This window comes from Haliaeetus leucocephalus, unplaced genomic scaffold (assembly GCF_000737465.1).
Source record: "Haliaeetus leucocephalus isolate CR32 unplaced genomic scaffold, Haliaeetus_leucocephalus-4.0 Scaffold536, whole genome shotgun sequence".
In the NCBI taxonomy this organism is placed as follows: Eukaryota; Metazoa; Chordata; class Aves; order Accipitriformes; family Accipitridae; genus Haliaeetus; species Haliaeetus leucocephalus.
In genome coordinates, this window is record NW_010972972.1 from 5,388,272 (window position 1) to 5,409,181 (window position 20,910).

At 49.3% G+C, this 20,910-nt stretch overlaps 1 protein-coding gene across 1 annotated transcript in view; it reads left to right on the top strand.

The window, feature by feature from the left end:
• The first annotated feature begins 30 nt into the window (after positions 1 to 30).
• Positions 31 to 20,910, top strand: part of MAP6 (microtubule-associated protein 6) — a 31,301-nt gene continuing 10,421 nt past the window's right edge. Inside the window, exon 1 of the mRNA XM_010576625.1 lies at positions 31 to 719. Within this exon, the coding sequence (XP_010574927.1) occupies positions 31 to 719 (689 nt within the window). The remainder of the gene's footprint in view (positions 720 to 20,910) is intronic.

The following is a 20,910-nucleotide window of genomic DNA, read 5'->3' on the forward strand; positions in this document are numbered from 1 at the left end:
GGGGGGGGTGGGTGGGTGGTGGGGGCCGCCATGGCGTGGCCCTGCATCACCCGCGCCTGCTGCATCGCCCGTTTCTGGAACCAGCTGGATAAAGCGGACATCGCCGTCCCGCTGGTTTTCACCAAATACTCGGAGGCCACCGAGCATCCCGCCGCCCCCGCGCCCCTCCCGCGCCCCGCCGCTCCCATCGACACCCAGCCCGGTGGGGAGGCGGCGGGGGAAGCGGTTCCCGGTCCTCCCCGGCCCGGCCCGGCCCCGCACGTCTCTCCGCCGGCCGATTCCGTGATGCGCCACGATTACAAACCCTGGAAGGTCCAGCGGCCGGAGCCCAGCTGCAAGCCCAAGAGCGAGTACCAGCCCTCGGATACGCCCTTCGAGAAGGAGACCCAGTACCAGAAGGATTTCCGAGCTTGGCCCATCCCCAAGCGGGGCGACCACCCCTGGATCCCCAAACCGGGACCTTCCCCCGTCCTCGCCTTGGAGCGCGCTTCCCCGGAGAAACCGGCTCAAGAGAAGCGCCGGAAGGTTCTCCTCGGCTCCGAGAAGAAAGAGGAAGACCCCGACGGGGAGGATGAACAGCCCAAAGCGCTGCGGGCCGGGGAGGGGAGAGAGAAGGGCCGCAAGAAGGCGGAGGAGCCGGGGGGAGGCAGGGCGGCCGCCGATGCTCTCAACAGGCAGATCAAGGAGGAGGTGGCGGCGGGGGTCAGCTCGTCCTACAGGTGAGAGACCCCCCCCCGAAACCCCGACCCCCCCCCCCAGCAACCCGCGGGCTCCTCGCCAGCCCTTCTCCGGTCCCCTCTTGCCCATCCCCGGGAGGGACATCCCGCCCTGGGAGTCGGGGGAATGAGGCTTTGAGATAGTTCGGGGGGGTCCTTGGAATCCCCCACCTCGCTGGGTGGCGTTGGTGGGGCGTGGGGAGGTGCTGTGCAGGTAATGAGGACGGGGGTCCTTTCTATCGGGGGGGGGGGTTGCAGGAGGTTCGAGTGTGTTGCCCACCCCGCCCCGCATCCCAAAATTCCGAGACGCCCACCCACCACCTTGGTTTTCGGCAGGGAGCGAGGTTTGGGTCGCTACCCCGGGACGGGCGAGTCAACGCTGGTCCTTTCCCAGCGCATCCCTGCTTGCCGTGACGCGGCCAACCCAAAGGACCGGCATCCCGACCGCATCGCTGCATCCCCAGCATCCCAGGCGCCGGTGGGGGCCCCCACCCGCCAGCGGGGTGCCCCACGCGCGACAGAGTCCCACGCAGCACCCCAGGCCGGTAGCATCCCCCAGACAAAGCATCCCGGGGAGGTGGCGGGATGCGGGTGACACACGTCCTAGGCCGCTTGGGTGGGGCAGCCTTCGGATGCTGCCATGTTTAACGCAGCGTGGGTGGGGGTGGCACATCCCTCTGTGCCCCCCCCCCATCATCCCCCCACCCCGGGCTAGAAGGGGGTGCCCTTATTTCACCCCAAGAAGAGACCCCCTTGGGGATTCGGAGCGCGAAAACTCCTTGCCGCGAGCTGCTGTTGTTATTTCTCTCCGGGTGAAGGGGTTGGATGCGTCGGGAATGCACAAACAAAAGTGATGGGGTGGCTGCCCTGCACGTACATTTGCAAGGAGGATTTGCTGCGATTGTGTTTTCCAGAGCTTTCTTTGGCAGAGCCCACCGCTGCCGAGGCCGGGGTGGAGGTGGCGGAGAGCAAAGCTGGGGTTTGTTGTGGCAAAAGTGTAATCTCAGCCTTTTTGCTTCTCCCCGTACCCACGTGAATGCCGAGGTGTTTATGCCTTTGAATGATTGATTTTCTTCCCCAGGGAGATTTAGAGGTGACACCCTGCTGTCAAACAGGTAGTAAATTTATGCAGATTTAAAATGAAGCTGGGATTTGACTCCTCTGTCCCACCGGTGATGGTGTGACACGGCAGAGCTGGAGGTCATCCCCTTTCCCATGTCCCCGGGTGGGAAACGGTTCAAGCATTGAAATTGTGATTTTTGCTGTAGTTCGGCGGCAGCTTTGGCTCTTGCTGGGGATGTGAGTGATGCTGTGGGCTCAGGTGCATCCAGGTGTGACGGTGGTGGTCAGCTGAGACGTGAGAAAATGGCCAGGGATTTTCAGGGTCTCTGTTTTGCGAGGATGGAGGGTGTGGGGAAAGGGTTTTCCAGAAGTGACACGGTCCTTTAATCTGTTTTGGCCAGCCGTGATTTTTGATTCAGCTTTTTGTCTGGTCATCTTCCAAGGTCTGGGCTTATCTCAGTGAGCGCAGGACTAAAGCAGAAAGCTGTCCTAGAGCTGAAGAGCTGGTGTGTTGCTCTCTTCCGCTGGCGCAAAGGATAATTAGACTTATTTACTTGCATATTTAAATGCAGATCGCTCACCCTACCGTCCCTCCACGTACCATCCCTCCTGTCTGCTCCAGCAAATTCATACGGCCGCTGTTGCAGCAGGATGGGCTGGGCTGGCTTTCCTCCCCGAGCAAAGGGGTTGGGTCAGCTCAGATGTTGAACCCAAGAGGAATTGGAAGGCTCCAGCCCTCCTTGTGTTGCTCCTCAACTTTCAGGACAGCCTTAGGGCCTCTCTTTGCCCTTGGGTCCTTATCTGCTCTTCCACTCCCATGTTTTTCTTCCTTGCAGCGTATTGCAAGAGAAGCGTTTGCTCTGATGCTCAACCCTGGAACATAAGCGCCTCTTCATTAATGCATAAGTGATGTTGTGGCTAATTGTTCTCATTTTCCGTTCAAATTAGGCATCTTGTAAGTGTTGTTTATTGTTTGGGTTCTTTTTAAAAGCCAGATTCTCCAAATCCCTATTACTATCAAGAACCTTGCTGCTCACAGGAGTCCCTACTGAGTGGGTTTTGAACAAGGATGGAGACTCCGCAGCCTATTTGGGCAACCTTTTGGGCCACCCAGCAGCCAAAATTATCTCCTAGTGACCTTTTGTTACAGAGGAGCGAGGATGGCTCGCGTGGGGCTTGTCCTCCGTGGCCTCTGCTGGGCTTGTGCATGGATGAAGGCTCCCCAGCAGCAGGGAGCAGGGGGAGATTTCCTTACAGTCCTCTGCCACCGCTGCAAATCAGCGTAATGTGATGCTCCAAGGCTGGGAAACAATTCCTTGATGAAACCAAAGAGCACACTGGTAATGGTTTTTAAACTCGCTCTGTCCCCCTGAGTATTATTTCCAGGTGAGGCAGCAGATGGGATAGAGTAAGCAACTAGCCCAAGGTCATCGGGAAGTCCATGCTAAAGGGAGGAATTCCCTTTTCTAACCTCTTTATACCAAGACAAATTAATATTGCAGAGACTATGTGCCTGTGACCTCCTCCCAGGTCTGCCCGGACCTACAGAGCAGAGACGATGCCTGGCGGTGATGGCCACGGAGGATGGAGGCTACTCCCAGCCCGAGGGATGGATGATTTGTTTGCATTAGCATTTGAGCCCAGAAGCCTTCAGCGAGGCCAGAGCAGCAATGGGAGAGCTGTGCATGTCTGCAAGAGACTGCCTGTGCCCAGAGATCCTACAGAATAACTAGGATTTATTTATATTATTTATATTATTCATCTTTATATTATTCATCTTTATATTATTCATCTTTATTTATATCCATTTATTAAATACTTGTTTATCTATAGGATTTATTTATGTACTTATGCCCAAATAAATCCCCTTGGCAAACCAAGGGGAACAATGGGGGGACATGCTCATTCCTAGTGGTCTCCAAAAGTTAAGGGACTCCCAGGGCAACGTCTAGTTTGAAGCCATCGGTGACAAGAAGGTTTGAAGGTGATCAAGCCGTGCACGATGGCATCTGCTTGCCAGTTAGCACCCTGTGACTATTCCTCTTTGGCTGTGAGGAAACTGAGGCAGGGGTGCCGAGTGACCTACCTGAGCCCCTACACAGCACATCAGGGCTGGGGCTGGGCTCAAGGTGCAGCTCCGAGGCATCGTTCTCCTGATTGCTGTTGTTCTTCTGGGGTCCAAGTGCTGGCAGCCACTGCTGTGACACAGGTTCCAGCACCGAGGTGCTTTGTGCCTCAGTTTCCCTCCACAAAGCTGCCCAAGCAGCACTACAGGGGCTTTAACGCCCTCATCCCTGCAGTCCTTCTTCTTGTGGTGGCCTCTGGACCCGGAGGGACCAAGTAAGGACCAGGGGGCATCCTTCAGTGAGTAGGAATACTCGGTTTATGGGGCTGATGTGACTTCTGGATAGGAGTCAGGACCCAGCCTGGGGGCTTCTCGGCTCCATGGAAAGCTGTTGCTGCTGGATGGAGCCTTTTCTTGCTCAATGATCTGCTGTCCCATAGGAGGATCTGGTGGCATCATTGAGGGTTTTATCTGTCTTGGACCCAGAGGTGGCCCCGGTGACCCCAGTACTCGAGTGCTTGGGAGGGGATTTTGCCCCCTGAACTCCTGGAAGGGATGGGCAGAGCTCTTCTCCCTGCGGTACCGAAGGATGGAGGGGACAGGGGTTGACCCTGGGGGTGTGGGAACAGAGAGAATAAGTGATAAAACGTGCGGACAGTGCTGTTTGCTGGTGGAAGTGGAACAATTGGAAGCACGTTTGGCGAAAACACAAGAAGGAATTAATGTTTTCCATTTTTGTTTGAAAATGATGGAAAAATGTTAGAATTGGCTGTTTCCTGCGTGTTTGTTTTCCTTCTTCTTCTTCTTTGTCTTGCATTCTTCTCCTTTTCTTACCTTTATTTCCTGAAGAAAAAAGAAATAAAGGGGAAAGGGGAAATTTCACCCCCTTTGCAGAGTGTCAGAATGAGCAGTAAGGTGATGAATTTTCTCCAGAGAAGTAATATTGCGAAACCTAGGTTTCAAGTTCTTCACCAAAGAGCAATCTGGTTTTTTACCAAAGCGATTATTTTTTTCCCCACCAATTTCCTTTCCTATCAGAGGAAACAAACAAAGAAAGGCTTCAATGGAAAATTTTGGACTGCCTCTAGTATTAATGAATTGCCTGTTGCTAATGTTCTGTCATTCATCTCAAGCCCTGGAGGTGCTAAAGATGTGGAGCAAATGAAAATCTGTAGTAGCTATAGAGATGAATGAGTCAGTGCTGGAGACTTGCTGTGTATTTTTCTGAGATACAGAGGAGATAATTTAGGGAGGGGTGTCCACACAGGAGGGCTGGAGCAAGCTACACGAGGGCAGGGAATTCATATTCCATCATTATAGTTGTCGAAATGTGGGGCTGGAAGGACCTCCCAATATCATCCGGTCCACATCCCATTTCTGGGGAAGGGGGGGGATATATCTAGACCACAGCAGGTTGATTTTAACTAACCTGTCCTTGAAAATCTCCAGTGGAGGACACGTCCCACCTCGGTGAGACACTCTCTAACACCGCTCGTGCTGTCAGATGTGCCAAACTTGGTGGGAAATTTTCCATTGCCTTCTGAAATTTCTCATCAGATCCATAGGCTGGGTCTGTATTAGTAAATTAAACAGTTCCAGGACACGTTCCGGGGCTTGGGGACATGATCATCTACACTCTTCAGTTGTTGAAAGAGTCCCCAGCCCACTTCCCAGGCTGGGTTCGGCCATGGGTATGAGCCAAGAACGGATCCCAACAAGCAGCTTGGGTGTAAACACCTTGTTTTTGGGGGTTAAAGGGGTTTAAGAGAGTGAGTGTGGGCTGTCCCAGGCTCCAGCGCCAGAGAACAATCCTGGGCAGATTTTGTCTCCCACTGTTGTTTTGGCTACAAACTCCCACTTTGGATGAGTGTGTTATTAGAATTAACCCATGTAGGCACGTGGGTCCAATTTTGCTCTCAGCTGGAAGGGAAGGAGCGGGATGTTTTCTTCCATCCAGAAAAGGCTGTTCAAAGAGGTGTTTGGTAGCTTTGGCTAAGGCTGAGCTCTGGCTCACCAGTTGCTTGATAAGTGCCTTTAGCAGCAGGAGGAGACACAATGTCTGCTGATACCACAAGGACCAGTCGTATGAGTACGTAATAACCACGCGTGGAGGAAGCCCTCGTATTTACTAAGACACGAAGAGGATGGAGGTGGGTGATGCAGGCAGCTATCCTGCCGCACTCTGCGTCTCAATCGCCTCTGGATATAGTCCACCAGCTGAGAAAGGCTGCTAGTATCTGCAACTTGGAGATACTTGGTAGTATCTCCAAGCTAGAGTATTTGCCAGCGTATTCCCTTCAATCACATTAAGGTGAACAATATCCAGCCTCAAAAGCCAACTGGATGCTGCTCAGCAGTGTAGGCAATATTGAATTTTGCTCCTTTGACTTGTGTGCAAGGTGGAGCTGGGCTGTGCGTGCTGTAGGACAGGGTTGAGCAGGAGGAAGAGATGGAGGTGGCATTCAGGTGATAGAGTCAATGTACTTGAGCAATTTTTCCTCTGCTCCTGCTCAGCTGTGTCACCTCAGCAGGGAGCTTTAGGCACATGAGACTGGATGGGACCATCTGAACCAGTAAGTCCAATTACTTAGTTTGTTACTTAGTCTTTACAAGTAAGACCCAAGGTTCTGTCTCAGAAATAGGGAATTTTTAGTTGCACGATGCCAGCTGGAAGGGTATGCCAAGAACTCAGTCTCTGATGGTTTGCAGCCATCATCTCATTTCCAGTCTGAGACAAGATACAGGTTATAATTTGCTGGTTTGTTGGCACTGGGTTACTTAGTGCTTGTCTCCTATCTGGAGGTTGCTGCTCAGTGTCTCCAAGCACAGTATCCATATTGTTTGGGTCTGTAGCTAGCAGTCAAAGATTTTTAGTATCCTTTTTACTCCCTGTATCAACCATTTCTCCAGCTCTTCCTAGATGAAATCACTGTTTAAGAAACATAGATGCAGACTGTTGCCCTTTGGAGATGAGGTCCCCATTTCTACCGAGACTCACATGTCATGTTTGTGGGCATCACAGATGCTTTATGAATCCCTCACTCACCCTTTGGTGACCAGGACCACCATGTCATTCTCCTTCTTAGGCAGTTAGAGCCTTGGAGCTCCCACCCCATACTAAAAAATCCTGGTGATTAGTACCGAGCCTAGAATTTAGTACTGATCATTTTCATCCCATTTTGAACAGGGCAGTCAAGGTCAATCCCTTTCTTCCTCTCTGATACCCTGATCCTCCTCCGTATTGCTGCTGCCTATGACGTTGTGTCATTAGGAGGTCTCATCAGCGTTGCCCTACTTTTTTGTGCCAAAGTCAACCTTAAAAATGTTAAACACTGCTAACCTCCTTCCAGGCTGCAGCTCAGCCTTCCAACGCTCATCATCGTCATTTCCCTTACTCAGTTTCCCATTCTGCTGATGTTCGCGTTCCCTGGCTTAATCATTTCCCACATGGTCCCATATCAAATGCTTTACTGAAACCAGCTAGATTTTCACATTTCTTTTCTCTGCTAAGTCAGTTATCTTATCAAAGGACATGTCAAACATCTCTCCTTCTCCCTTTCCGGTCACTGCCGTGTCTGTTTAGGCCACCAGCTTCTCCTGGATGCTGGAGCAGATGCTGTAGAGCAGACCCCACTTCCACTTGGCAGCTTCAAGCTACCACAGTAGCTGTAACACAAACAATAAATAAAGAGAAGAGGAGAAGGATCAGCTAATTTAGACAGCAGGACTTTTCCCTGTCCGTCCTTTGCCAAATAAATCACAAACAGCCATTGTAAATTTGTCTTCTCTCCCATTTAGAGCACGACCTTTGCTTTTCCTGTCTCCTACCGGCTGAACAAGCCTTCACTTTCTAAGTACTTCTGCACTCTATCCTACATCAATCTTGCTTTTCTTTGCTCTTAGCTGAATGTATTCATAGCACTAATGCTGATACCTTCAAATAAACCTTGCCGCACCGAGGCAAGAGCATGGATGCTCTCCTGCTAGCATGACCATCGGCACCAGCCAGGAGGGGAAAGGCAGTTTTAGGAAAGTTTTATAGGATGGAAATTTTATTTCTCTTGATTTATAACTCAACATTCTGGATATCCTTCCAATGTCCTTTATTTTTTTTTATATATATGTGTATATATATATACACACACATACGCACACACACAAACCAAGCTGTTCATCAAGTTACTGCTTTAACCTCCAACTCATCTTTCCTCTTCAAGTCCAACATTGCGGGTGTTATATAGCGAACACATTTTGCTTTCTATTAATAACTCCTTTTGCTCAAACGGTGCCTTCACCTGAAGGGACCCCGCAGCACTTTGCAAACACGGTGTGCATACGGAGAGACTCCTGCTGCTTTGGGGACCCGGCTGCAAGCCGTGCTGTTGAGACTACAGACTGGGGTGTTTTGGTGCTGGGAAGGTGGGGAGGCTGCGTTCTTTTCCCCGTTTTTAAAATTTTTAAATTTTTTAATGTTTTTAATTTTTTTTTTAAATTTTGCTTTGTTTTGTTTTGGTGGAGCTGTAATTCCATTTGGAAAGGAGGACACATTTGAGGCATGTTCTCGGGTTGATGCATAGAGTGGGTGATCTGAAATAACGGACTGGTCATTCCAGGAAAGACGGGGCTGGCTCCAGCAGTAAAAATCACGGCAGCCCCTGTGACACAAGCAGAATTACTTGTAGGTGAGGATACGGCCCTTGGGCAGCCGCCCCTGTCTGTGAGGATGCCGGCTGCACAAAAAGGCACCTGGAAAAGGGGAACGTAACCCGGGGTCCTAGGGGAGCAGCCCGTTTCAGAAAGCCCTTTGCACCGCTCTGCAGTGGAGCAGGGAAGCAAATATTCCTGCTTCACAGCCCGCCCGGGATGCGCGGCTGGGGATGGTGCTGCGTGGTGCAAAACAAGGAGGGGATGAGCAGCGTGGCCCGTGCAGGGACGGGCTGGAACTGGGGTACAGCCCGGGGACCCCAGCGTCCCCCTCCGTGTCCGTCTGCAGGGACTCACCAGGGTCTCTCTTCCAGGCTGCAATTCAGGAGCACAAAATAATATCCCCGGCAGGGGGGTTTATTTAGCATTTTATAATTGTGAAAGCATCTCCCAGCTTGTCCTTGCTGCCAGCAGATTTGTAAAACCTTGCTGTTTGGCTGGTGCATGGTTGCTTAACACCAGGCTTTACATTCACCTGGTTTTAACTCTAAAAATACCAGCGCAGAGCTGTAAACGAACCATTTCGGCATCAGTTACTCCATCTCCGCTGTATGGGCAAGGAAGTCCAGGCTGTTGTGAGCTGCGGGCTGGCTCCTGGCAGCCCCGCATCCATCCATCGGACTCCCACTGACTGCAGTCGGTTTTCTCCTGCATGGCAACATCCTCCCCATGTCAATTAGCTCTTGCACGGTGTTTATCTGCCCAACCTTGCAGGTGCTCTCTTGGAAAGCGGCCAGAGATTTCTCGCTGAAATACTTCGCAAGGTCGCTGGTGCCCTGCTGGTGTTGTTTGGCTGTTGCTTTGCTTTTCTTGTTCTTTAAAAGGGTTGAAGGTATGTGGGGTTGTGCAGGTGCTTTGCTGCTTATCTAGCTCAGAAAGGGTAAAAAAAATGAAGGTGGTGTTTAAAGAAAACAGTGGCCTTCTGGAGCGGAGCTATATATTAATTGCAAATGGCAGGGTTATTCTGCTGTAGGAATTAACAGGGCTATTCCCAAGAGTGCCAGCAGTGGCACTGGGGTCTTAACCCAAAGCCCATATCGGGTCTCCTTTCTCTCCCCAAAGCCCTGCAGGACCAGCACGTCCTCTTGCAGGATCCCAGCTTTTTTGTAGGATTAAAAGCTCGTGCCGTGGTGTTGATACCTCAGCTTTCCTTCTCCACGCTCATCCCAATCTTGCTCCCCTTGCACAAGGTACGAACACTATGCTTCTTGTGGGAACCCTGTGTGTAAGGGCTAGCTGTCAATTAAATGATGATTATGTGAAATTAATTATTAGGAGAATTAGTGGTTTCCCCACTTTGTCCTTTTCCTCCTGATTCCTTCCCATTAAATCAGCTACAGAAGGTATCGTGGCCACACAGGTGGAGGGGAAAATGGGCAGAGAGCTCATCTCCCAAAGAAGGGGATCCAATCTGTTTCTTCCAGAGCAAAGATGAGCAGACATCTTAGAAAGCACACATTTATGGGGAACTGGACAGTTTGTGTTTTCCAGAAATCCAGTTAGACCAGCTGAAAACTCAGCTTTGGGAAGGTCGGAGTTGGCCAAGCCGGTGGGTTGCAATAAAGAAACCTCAGGTTTGTGTCTTGGTGCTGGGTGAATGGCAAGAGGAGAGGTTCTCCAGACGTAGGAGGAGGAAATTCTTCAGGATCAGCCCTGATTGCTGAGCTTCAGGCTTCCTCCCACATTTCACTTTGCCTTTCACCTTGAAGGAGGCTGCGCATCTGCTCTCGGGCAGGCAGCTTCGCCTAAAAGAAATCAGTGCATCGTGCTCTGGTGGGCTGGAAACACAGGCAGGGACGTGAACCCTGCCTGGTCCCATTCCCAGATTTGGGCAGCAGTGGGGCTGATGGTTGGTTTATTGGCTCAGACCCTCAAGGAGAAGCTGCAGGTGCCCTCAGGGTGCCATTTCACTGCGAAGGGGGGTCCCTTTCCCTTCTCACATCCACTTCAACTGTGGAGCTCCATCAGCCTCAGCCCCAGGAGGAGGTTGAAAGGATGCTTGGCATCTTGCAGGCTCTTTTGCAGCCCGAGCCACACTTTACTACCAGTGCAGCAGAGCAAACTCTCTTATCGGTGAAGTTCCTAAAACTAAGGGAGGAATTAGCTGCAAAGGTCTGATTTTTCCGCTTTGCTGGATTTGTGGAGGCCAGCATGCTGGGCTGCAGATCAGGACTTTGACCATGCTTTGTGCTCTCATTATTTGGATATAAAATAGATGTGCAGAAGGTCTGAGATGGGGGAGGAAGGGGAAGATCAGAGGTTGCAAGTGCGAGATTCTACGAAGGTATGGCAGGCCCTGGGTTGGGTTTGCATGGGGCTGACGTGCCATGGCTGGGTGACAGCCTCCCACCAGGTACCCCGAGCATCAAGGGGACGAACGCGCCGGTCTCAGCCGAGCGGCAGAGCTTGTCACCGTGTCGGCCAGTAGCTATGGCAACTTGCACGGAGGATTCTCGGAGAAGGATGTGTTGGCAAGCAGCCTGACGGAGGGAGGACGCAAGGAAAACCACGTGTTCCCTCCGGGGAGATGGGATGGGTTTCGGCAGCATCATCGTGCAGAGAGCCGGGGAGATGCTGTCGTTGAAAGTTGCGGTGCTTTTTCCTCCATCGGTGGGGTAAAAAACCTCTGGCAGCGCTGCGGCATTGCAGCGGTGTTGGAGCAAATCTCGGCTTGGAGCACGGATCCGTTTCTGCATGAACATCCCAGTTTCAGCTAGCAATACCACTCACTTAGCTCCTGCATCCCATGGACCCGGCGTTGCAGGGTCGGAGAAGGGCTGAGGGCTGCTCAAGCTCACGGCACAGTGGAGAGAAGGAGCTCTTTCATCCCTTCCGTACAGAACGCAACCTGCCTTAAATATCCCACAGGCAATTTAAATTTACAGCACCACTTTCCTCCTTTAGTTGTAACTGATAACTTAATTGCAGGTCAGGGATTTTTAAAGTCAGAAAGGGGCGTTAGGACTATCCTGTCTGCGAGCCTGTACAGTGCTGTATTTCATCCATGTTATCTTGTGCTGAGTCTTTCACCCGTGTTTGGCTAAATCATTTTTCATGCTGGAATTGGAATTCAAAGAGATCTTGACATATTGGAGAAACAGCCTGAAATAAATAAGCAGCGGTTCAGGAGAGGTGAGGGCAGGGCATGACGTAGAGGTAAGAATCATCAGTGGTACCGGTGCAGACGGAACAGCTGGTGCAGGAGCAGTGCTGCAGTGAATCACAAATCACATCAGTAATGTTATTTCATTAAAAAAAAAAAAAACGCTCAAAAAAATAAAAAAATACTTTGGGGCAAGTAATGTACTAAGATGTATATAGAGGAATTTGACATGTAGGATGTGACATCCTTCCACAGTAGTAAAGCCTCAGGTAGACTCTTTTATTCAGGTTTTGGCTTTGTACTTCAGCGTAGCTGTGGACCAGAGAAAGTCCTGAGGACACCCGTTAGAGGGGTCAGGAGTGCAGAAGACATGGTCGTTGCAGAAAGCTGGAAAGTATTGAATGGGTTTGGATAGAGAACAGAGTGCCACAGAGAAATAGATAATTGTCTTTTTGCACATATAGAATCACAGAATGGTTTGGGTTGGAAGGGACCTTAAAGATCACCTAGTTCCAACCCCCTGCCATGGGCAGGGACACCTTCCACTAGATCAGATATGAAACACAACGGTCCATTGGGATGCTCGAACCTGCTATAGTCACAGTCAAGAGGAGCAAGACTTGGATGCTGAAAGTTAAAAATGTACTAAGTGCTTTGCTGGAGCAAGTCCGAGGGATATTGTGCATCGCTGGAGATGCCAGCAGGATATCTCCACAGTCCCTCTCTTTGAAACTAGGAAAAAATAAGTCATTACCATTCATTCCCTGCATTGATTTTCTGTCTGCAGTGACCTTGGTGCTGCTTGCTATTCTTTATGCTCCCCAGGGCACAGGTTGGATCAAGCTATTACAGTTTTAATAAAAGATGCCTGGGTGTATGCGTGATGACATTTGATTCATATTACCTTGATGGCCTCTGCTGATCCTCAATCACTACCCCACTACCCTCTCTCCCCCCTGCCAAGCTCCCGCTCCTTTATCCTATGTTGGGATCCGACTGTTGGAGTCTTATCCCGTATCAGGCCTTATGTGTCTTTGTGACCGAGACCAAATCACCCATTAGTGGGCTCGAAGCCTGCTAACATGCGTGCATAGCTGGTGATTTGAAGTCAAAAGCATCATCGCTCGATGGCAGAGGTTAATACGGGACTGCTGACCCTGCCCTGCCTGGCTGAAAACCACCGCGTGGGGAGAGCTTGCACGGACACGAGAGCAGGCTCCGTGTGAATATCACAGAGATTGATGGAAAAAGCCCTGTCGTTTCGGGCAGGGTCAGCATTTGATCCAACAGAGCAGAGGGAGCATCGAGTGCAGCCAAGAATCGCCCCTGTTAACTGCTTTAGCTTTGCTCTCAGCAGAGAAAACCCAACGTGACAGCTTCAAGGCAATCGTTTTCCCCGCCCTCCTTCGCGTTGATTTTTCTCGTGGCTGGAATGTTAGTTATTTTTTGTAATGCAGTATTTAATTATTACTTAATATAAACATTTCATGAACTGTTACAAGGGGTGAATTATTTATGGGAGGGGAAGGAGTGCTTTTTCTGAGCCTTTCTGCTCTGTCGGTTGCAATAAATATCAATCTAGGAGTGTGTTTAAAACATGCATGCTCTGCCTGGGAGACAAGAACAGTGCCGCCTTCTCTTGTCTTGTCTCTCAGTTAAGTACCTGCTTAATACATTTGTCCGTAGCATGTTTTATTTCTCGATTAAGCTTGGAGCAGCTCCAAAAGAAGAAGTATTTGCAGGTCATCTCATTTCCAAATGCATATTATTTACCCAGTGGATACAAATGGCTCAGAGAGGCTGTAAACATTTGCTGCGCACACAAAAGTGCTTGGCAATAACAAATCCTCCTTCCAGTTCTTTGCAGAAAAGTTATAAAACTGACGTTTTTAATTTTTAGCCCCCAAATTTACTTCCTGGGAGCTTTTTTTTTTTTTTTTTTTGTGCTTTAGGGAAGGGATTGCAGTGCACATGCTTGCGCACTGGCAGCTGGGTTTGGGTTTTGGCAGGTAGGTCTGTGATTGTAGATGCTTGCAGAGAGCATGCAGTGGAGGGATATTTTTATTCAGTCCGACGCTAATAATATCTTTCTTGGGAAATGGGTTTCCATGATCCAGACATATTTTTAGGGCTATTTACAGCCACATTATGATGGCATCGTCCGCCAGACCGGGTGTCTCTGCACGCATGAGCGTCGATGCAGCACTGTGTCTAAGCAAGTGGCCCATTTGCAACCTCCTCCAGATGCTCCAGGCTGGGTCTGGAGGTGCCGAAAGACCCCAGGACATCAGACCCCTGGGTGGTAACATCCCGTCGGCTTCCAAAACCACATTGATGTAAGATGCTCCCAAAAATGGGAATGGTCTCCGAGTCTCTCAGGTGTTTCTGGGGTTTTGTCCCAGCCTGTGCAGCTCTTTGGGCTTCGTTTTCTACACACAGCATTTCTAAATCCCCTTTGCTGGCACAGGCAGCCGTGCACATACCCTGGGATTTTCTTTCATCTCTTCTTGGTTTTAGCTCCCCAGCGCATGTTACACACGGGCTCCTTGCGTCTGGAAACAGAAAACCACATCTCTACTCCACTTTCTCCTCCAAAGGGAGTAGATCCTACACTTTGCATGCTGCTTATTGCTGCGTGCCCTGCCTTTACGTTCCAGACACTCTGATTTTGGGGATCCTTTCACCTTCACACCTCTCCTTTGGAGCAGAGCTGGTGCCTTGGTAGCCTTGGTAGCACAGGGCCATCATCACACAGGTGCGAATGGTGTGTTTCGCCGATCGTGTCAGTGCGCTCGAAGTGATGCTTTTGATCAAGCACAGTGAGGGGCCTCTGAACACGAGCACCTTTGAAGTAAAGACACAACCCATTTTGTCTGTGCTTTGCTTTCAGGGCTTCCCACTCCTGGCAAGCACTAGAGAAGCCCTTGAAAAAAACCAATTAATTATAAAATAACCTTTTTCCAGAACCTACTTTCTCACCATTTCCCATATAAAGCTTTCCGACAGTCCTCCTTATCCTCTTTTATTTCATGATGGCTTTCGTGTGGATAGCGTGGTACCAGCAGTGACCAGTAATTGCTTCGTTCACTCACATCAGTCCTTGTTTTACCTAATTAGGAGGAGATTTCACAATATAGCCATCTGCTCCAGTGCCTTGTGCTGTTTCTTTCCCAGACTCCCCTGAGACAGCTTTGGTGGTCCCAGTATTTACCGATTTGGTATCATGGGACTAATCCAGTTGTTGGGGAGCTGGAGTCAACGAGTCCTCCCCATTACCTCGTTATTGATGCACAAGTGATGCGGACGGTTTCCCAAGCTTGCAGAGGTGGGGTGGGGGAATGGAGGCATTTTCTACACTGATTTTCTCATTTCCTACAATTCTTCTACTTTTGTGCCTCCTGCAGGCAGGGATAGCTTCTAAAGAAAGATGGGTTAACTGGAGGTGGCATGGTCTTGAGTATTACACTGTTAAAAGCGATACACTTCAGTGGACCTAATTCTGCTCCCCGTTACACCCGTGCAGCCCCGGCGACTTGTGGTGGTGTGTTTTATGGTTTCTTAAAAAGATGCATGGGCATATTAAGCTTTTTCCTCTTTCCAAAGAAGCCTTCCTACCTCCCAGTTATCCCACGCTGTCCCCCTAAACTGTCTGCCCATCTGCTCAGCCCAGTTTAGTCCTTCCGTGGTGCTTTTAAAGCAACCTTCCCTGCAGCACCCAGGGCAATTTCAGTGTAATTTCCCTGTGTTTCCTCCCCAGTAATTCTACATATGTCACGCAAACTCTGGAGCAGGAGCTCTGCACCTTATGGTCCACAGCACAAATCAAATTTTCATCTAGATTTTGCAGCCCTTGAAATAAAACAGTATTAAGGGTAAAGATGGGGGGGGGGAAATCCGACTCGGCCTTTCATTGCTTTCCCTCAGCCCAGTAATCCTTAAGATCCTTGCTCAAGCCTCAGCTCTTTTCTTTCATCTACTTAGTTCACACCCAGCTCAGTATGGTTCTTCCAGTTAAAAAGAATTACAACCTCTTAATTTCAACTAAAGAAACACTGAATGGGTGTGTTGTACAGAAAGGCATAAAATGAAAAGCAGAATTCTGCCCTCTGTCAAAGCCAGCAACTGGCTTGTCACTTCTGAATGCTAAAAAAATACTTTAGATTCCATATATATATATAAAATCTTGTAAAGAAATAGCACGAGCTCAAATACACACACACACACATAGGCATGGCAGAGGCAGGTGATTGACCAAATGTAGGTTAATCGACGTTCTGTATGGCATTATTTGAGGCTGTGTGGTTGTCACACTGCCTATGTGGTGTGTAGCATGTCTCCCTATGCCTGACTTCACCTGCTTTGTGTTACACGCTTGGGACACAGTGGAAATGCAGCTCATCAAGCTGCAGAACCGTTTGCTGTGAAATATTCATTGTGTTGGATCTGGTACCCCAGCTGATGGATTCAAGGGATTTCCGCCAGAGTAGTTCTTGCAAAAAATAACTGTACCCGTCAATGGGAAATGACAAACCTGTGTGAAGCAGGGATGCAACTCGCAGACATGCCTTGCGGATGGGTGATGTATAAAGTGTCATGGATTTGAATTCGCTTTCCTTTTCTGAGAATAAGATATTATGGATCCAAAGCATGTATATATAAGACGTTAGGATTATATGTTATTTTCTATATTTTACTTTGTAGACTAAAATAGGATAAAATTGCATGTCTTTGGAGCCTAAGCATATGTGTGTGCTTTGCTTTCACAGGCGGTATTTTAGCTTGGAGGCTCTGAGCTGTTCAAGTGTGAGATCACTTGGGAGATAACCTGGTTGTTACAACACCCAGGTTGCAGTGGTCTAACAGAAAATAAGAGGCCATCCTTGTTGCTTGGCCTCTAAGCTGAGCTGCAGGCTTCTCTATCCTGTCTAGGAGACACGTCCATCGGTGTGAGCAGCAGCTGAGGCTGTGACCTTGCATCAGTATCTCCATCAGCTCTGCAGGATCGTTGAAGGTGGAGGGGGGATGCTGCCAGGAGACGGCAGGGTTAGACCATGTATTCACCTGCTGTGGGCAGTATGTACAGAAGAAATATGTGGTATTCAAGATTTTCTTTGCATTGGATGTTCAGCAGCATGTTACTGCTCCAGCCCAGTGCAAGAAAAAAACAGAATACCACATATTCTGGGCCCTACATTTGCCATGGGGCTTGGCTTACTGCTCTTTTACTTAGTGGTCATGGTGCTTGTTCCTCAATGCCTCCCCCATGAATGTTCATGGGGATCCTGATCCATGATGTCCCTTTTCCTAGCATTTGCCTTGTTGCCATCTTGGACGTGTAAACCTTTTGAAATCAGGTGACTAGGTCTTCTATTAAAGCCCACACCAGAATTGCTTTCATATATTAACTGAAACTCAGACTGTGACTAACTAGCGTCTTCATTTTTCATGTGTACGATTAAGTTTTAGGACACCCGGTGCCCAATCACCATATGAAGGATATTCAGATACAGTCATATAGTAGCTACTACAGTGAGGAGCAAATAATAGTCATCAATGCAGTGGCAAAACAATAGCTGCCATTTAAGTTTCACCACCTTCCTCCTTTAGTCCCTTTACTGCTGAATCTATTTCTACTCCCGTGCCAGGGTGAGCAATTACACTGTCATGGAGACTAGAAATGAAATCAAAAGCAACACTGATTTTGAGCTGCATTAGAAACAGAGAAAGAAGGGAAGTAATGATCCCCTGAAGGGAGCAGAAAAATACAGCTAGTCGAATAACATTGCTGTGACAGAAGAGCTATTTCATGTCAAACAGCTATGTCCCAACCTTCCTTCAGAGAGACCCATCCTTCTGCATCCGTGATTTGGATGATAATTGAACAAATTCAGACAAAGTCTAACCTGTCGTCCGCAGCACCACCCATCTCCATCTTTTGCCTCAAGGGCAGACCTTGCGGTTCCTATGCAGCTGAACTGCAGTATCACTAAAGCATCCTCAGGTTGGAGAAGGGCCAGGATCTGGGGAACAGGAGCTGGCAACGAGCTCGAGCGGCTTCACACCAGAGCTTCCAGGAAAGTCAAGGCGGGAGGGTTTCCCCAGCAGTCCCTGCCCAGCACTACGAGGGTAGAATGGTCTTCGTGAAAACCCCCAGCAGTGTGAATGGAGCAATTTGGACCAGAGCTGTTGCCAGCAGTGCTGGTCAGTGAGATGCACTGTCCTTCTCCTTGGGCAGCAGCTCTTCAGTTCTGTAACTGTCTGGCCGGTCGTTGCTGAAAGGTGATGCCTTTGGATTCCCTCCCCATCCCGCTGCTGGATCTCTGGGGTGGTCTGATCATACTATGAGTTTGTGAAATGCGGTTGCTTCATTTGACTTAAAAAGGTTCATTTTCCCCAGCCTTAGTTAGCACATTTTGCTGCACCAGATTCCCCTCTTACAAGTCACATCATGGCTTCACATATAGCTTTTGGAGTGTGGTCCACCAAGTTCTGATTCATTTCTGCCCATATTTACATGTCAGGAGCAGCAAAGAGCCACTGTGCATGTGCTCAAGTGTTCTGCTGAACTGAAATAATGCATTTTTAATTCATCTCTTGTTTGTGTCTTCAGACACTTGAAACAAGGTGCTGAAAACATCTCTCCACCAAGAATCCCACGGGAGCTAAAGGCTCACGAGGCCACCAGCCGAGCACAGCTTCAGCGTGCTGTTTTGCATGGGGATGGGGATGGGCAGAGGCAGGCAGACTTTAGCTGGAGACAGACCCAGCGTGCAGCATCGCTGCAGGCAGCTGCCGGTTTCTCTGTATCCCATCGAATGTTTGAATAAGTTCGTTGCACTCAGCATGAATTGCACTGAAAAATCTTTGCACTTGAAGAAGAGCAGAATTTACAACGCTGTGTTGTCTTTGCAAGTTCTTCCACTTTTCGTAATACAAAGGTTTCTTCTCAAGGCTTTTTCCCTCTGGGACCTTAATGGGTGAGCCTAGTTAATTCATGTCTCCATACCTTGATGTAGCCATGCAGTTGTGCATGTCATCTTGCAAGGGAGTCAGCTACATGATGCTCTTTGGCACTTTGGCTCTCCTCCCCCTGTTCAGGTTTCTGCAACCCATCCAGATCTGCCTGTGGCAATACTTCTCCCAGTCCAAATCTTGCTACAGCACCCTGTCGATAAAGATGCTTTTGTGTCAAAGCATCCGTGCCACGAGCTGCTTGCTTTGTTTAACCTTGTGGCAAATTTTAGTCATGTGCCCATTTGGAGGACAAGGGGGATGAGGCACTGCTCTTGCTCCAACCAGCTGGAGAATAGACCTACAGGCCATGAAATGGGATGTTAGCAGAGCTTCGACCTGGCCCTGACCCATTTTCCAGGGCTGGACATGACATTTACAGATGGGTTGTTTCTGCAAGCATGCTCAGAAACGTCAGGCTGTGATCACTCACCCTGGGAGCTTCCCTAACAGGCTGCATCGACTGGCTTCGTTGGTGACACCAACATTGAATTCACCAACTTTACAGCCTTCAGCATGTACGAAGAAAGCACAGCGCCTTCTGTATGGAATGGCCAACGTGTGTCCCTTCATCAGCAGGACCCATAAGCTTATAACATCAAGGGAAAATCAGAGAGGTATAAACTGGCAAACCTCCATGGGGTTGTGCTTCACACCAGGAGGGTTCCTGAGGTGTCACTGCTGTTGGGTTTAACCTCTCTTCAGATCTCCAGGTGGACCTTTCCCTGGTTTCTGGCATTTCTGCAGTGGGGTCTCCCAGTGTTATCTTCCCGAGAGTCCACGCTTTTCCCTGTGGTGGGTATTCAGCCACCAGGAGGTAGGGGGGACCTTGGGCTGCCGGGCTGTAGCAGATGCTGATGGATGCCCTTTATCTGGCCCAGACTGTGCTTTCCCCAGGGTTGGTGGAGCACAAGAGTGGAGCTAAGGTGAAGGTAGCAGTGGAAGGAAAGGAGATGATCATGGGGGTGCTGGTGTTTACCCTGAGGTCCACAAAGTGGACTTTGTGTGTCCAAGGTGCCCAGACGTGCCACCTAGTCTGAGTGTGGGGATTTATCTCACCCTTTCCTGTCATACATGGACCTCTTCAAGCTGCTCAGTATCCCAGTGGCTGGCTGTTCCTCATGGATGGTCCTCAACTCGCCTTTTTCGCTGTACTGAGACAGGAGCAGTGGCAGGGCTGTTACTCTTGGGGTTACTCTCCCACAACTGCATTGCTTTCTCAGCTCCTTGGCCCTCTGCAGTGTTCACCGTCATCTTCAGTCAGGTATTTGTGACGTTTGAGACATGACAGCATGTGCAATAATTCTGCCTCCTTGGAAGGCCATGCTCCATGGCCCTCAGGCAGTGCAATATCCATGATTTGTGGGCTGCTGACTCAAGCAACTTTTATTAATGGATCACAGCATGGTTCTGCTCTGCCAGATGACTTGACTTCATCCTCTTCGGTACATTAATCATATCTTGCTCATAGCCTGCTTCAGCCAGTGCTAAAGTCGCCTCGTTGAAGGCTCAGCACTTTCCTCCTCTTCTATGCCAGTGCTGTAGTTGATGGGCCCTAACCAGGGATGTCCACAGATACTGGTCCCTCCCCACCCTGCTCACACTTACACCATTGTGCATTGTCCAAGTTTCAAATTCATGCATTAATATATCACATTGTTTTAGTCTTTGCACGCAATTAAATATCGGCTCATCCAAACTGACTTGCTCTCTGTATGTATGTGTATGTGTGTGTGTGTGCATGTCTTAGAGGTTGATTATTAATGTTTGGGAAAAAATAATCTCGGGCACCAGGAGCTTCATTATACCATTCACAGTCTCAGTGCAGCTTTACAGTAAATTATTGTGTACAAGATAATAGCATGAGCATTAGAGGGTAAAGCTGTCATTAAGCATCCACGTAGGAGCTGGAGACAGGGCACTTGATGCAGCAGACAATGAGGGGGTAGTTCTTGCGCTTGCGATGGCAAATTTTGTATGTGGACAAGAGCATTGCAATAGCAGTTGGTTGGAATTGACCTTTTAACTAAAGGGGACTGGGGTGGGAGATGGGATGAAATGGTCGAAGCCACTGTCTTGGGGTGCAGGGGACACACTGTGTTGCAGTAACATGTCAGGCTGTCAGAAGCAGCAAGGAATCATCCAGGTGCAGGAGTTTAGACTTATTTCTCTGGGAAGGCAAGAACACATTGTGCCGTTTACTATTGCACGAGGGACCTCAGCATGGGGCAGTGTTCCTTTATTGCTGA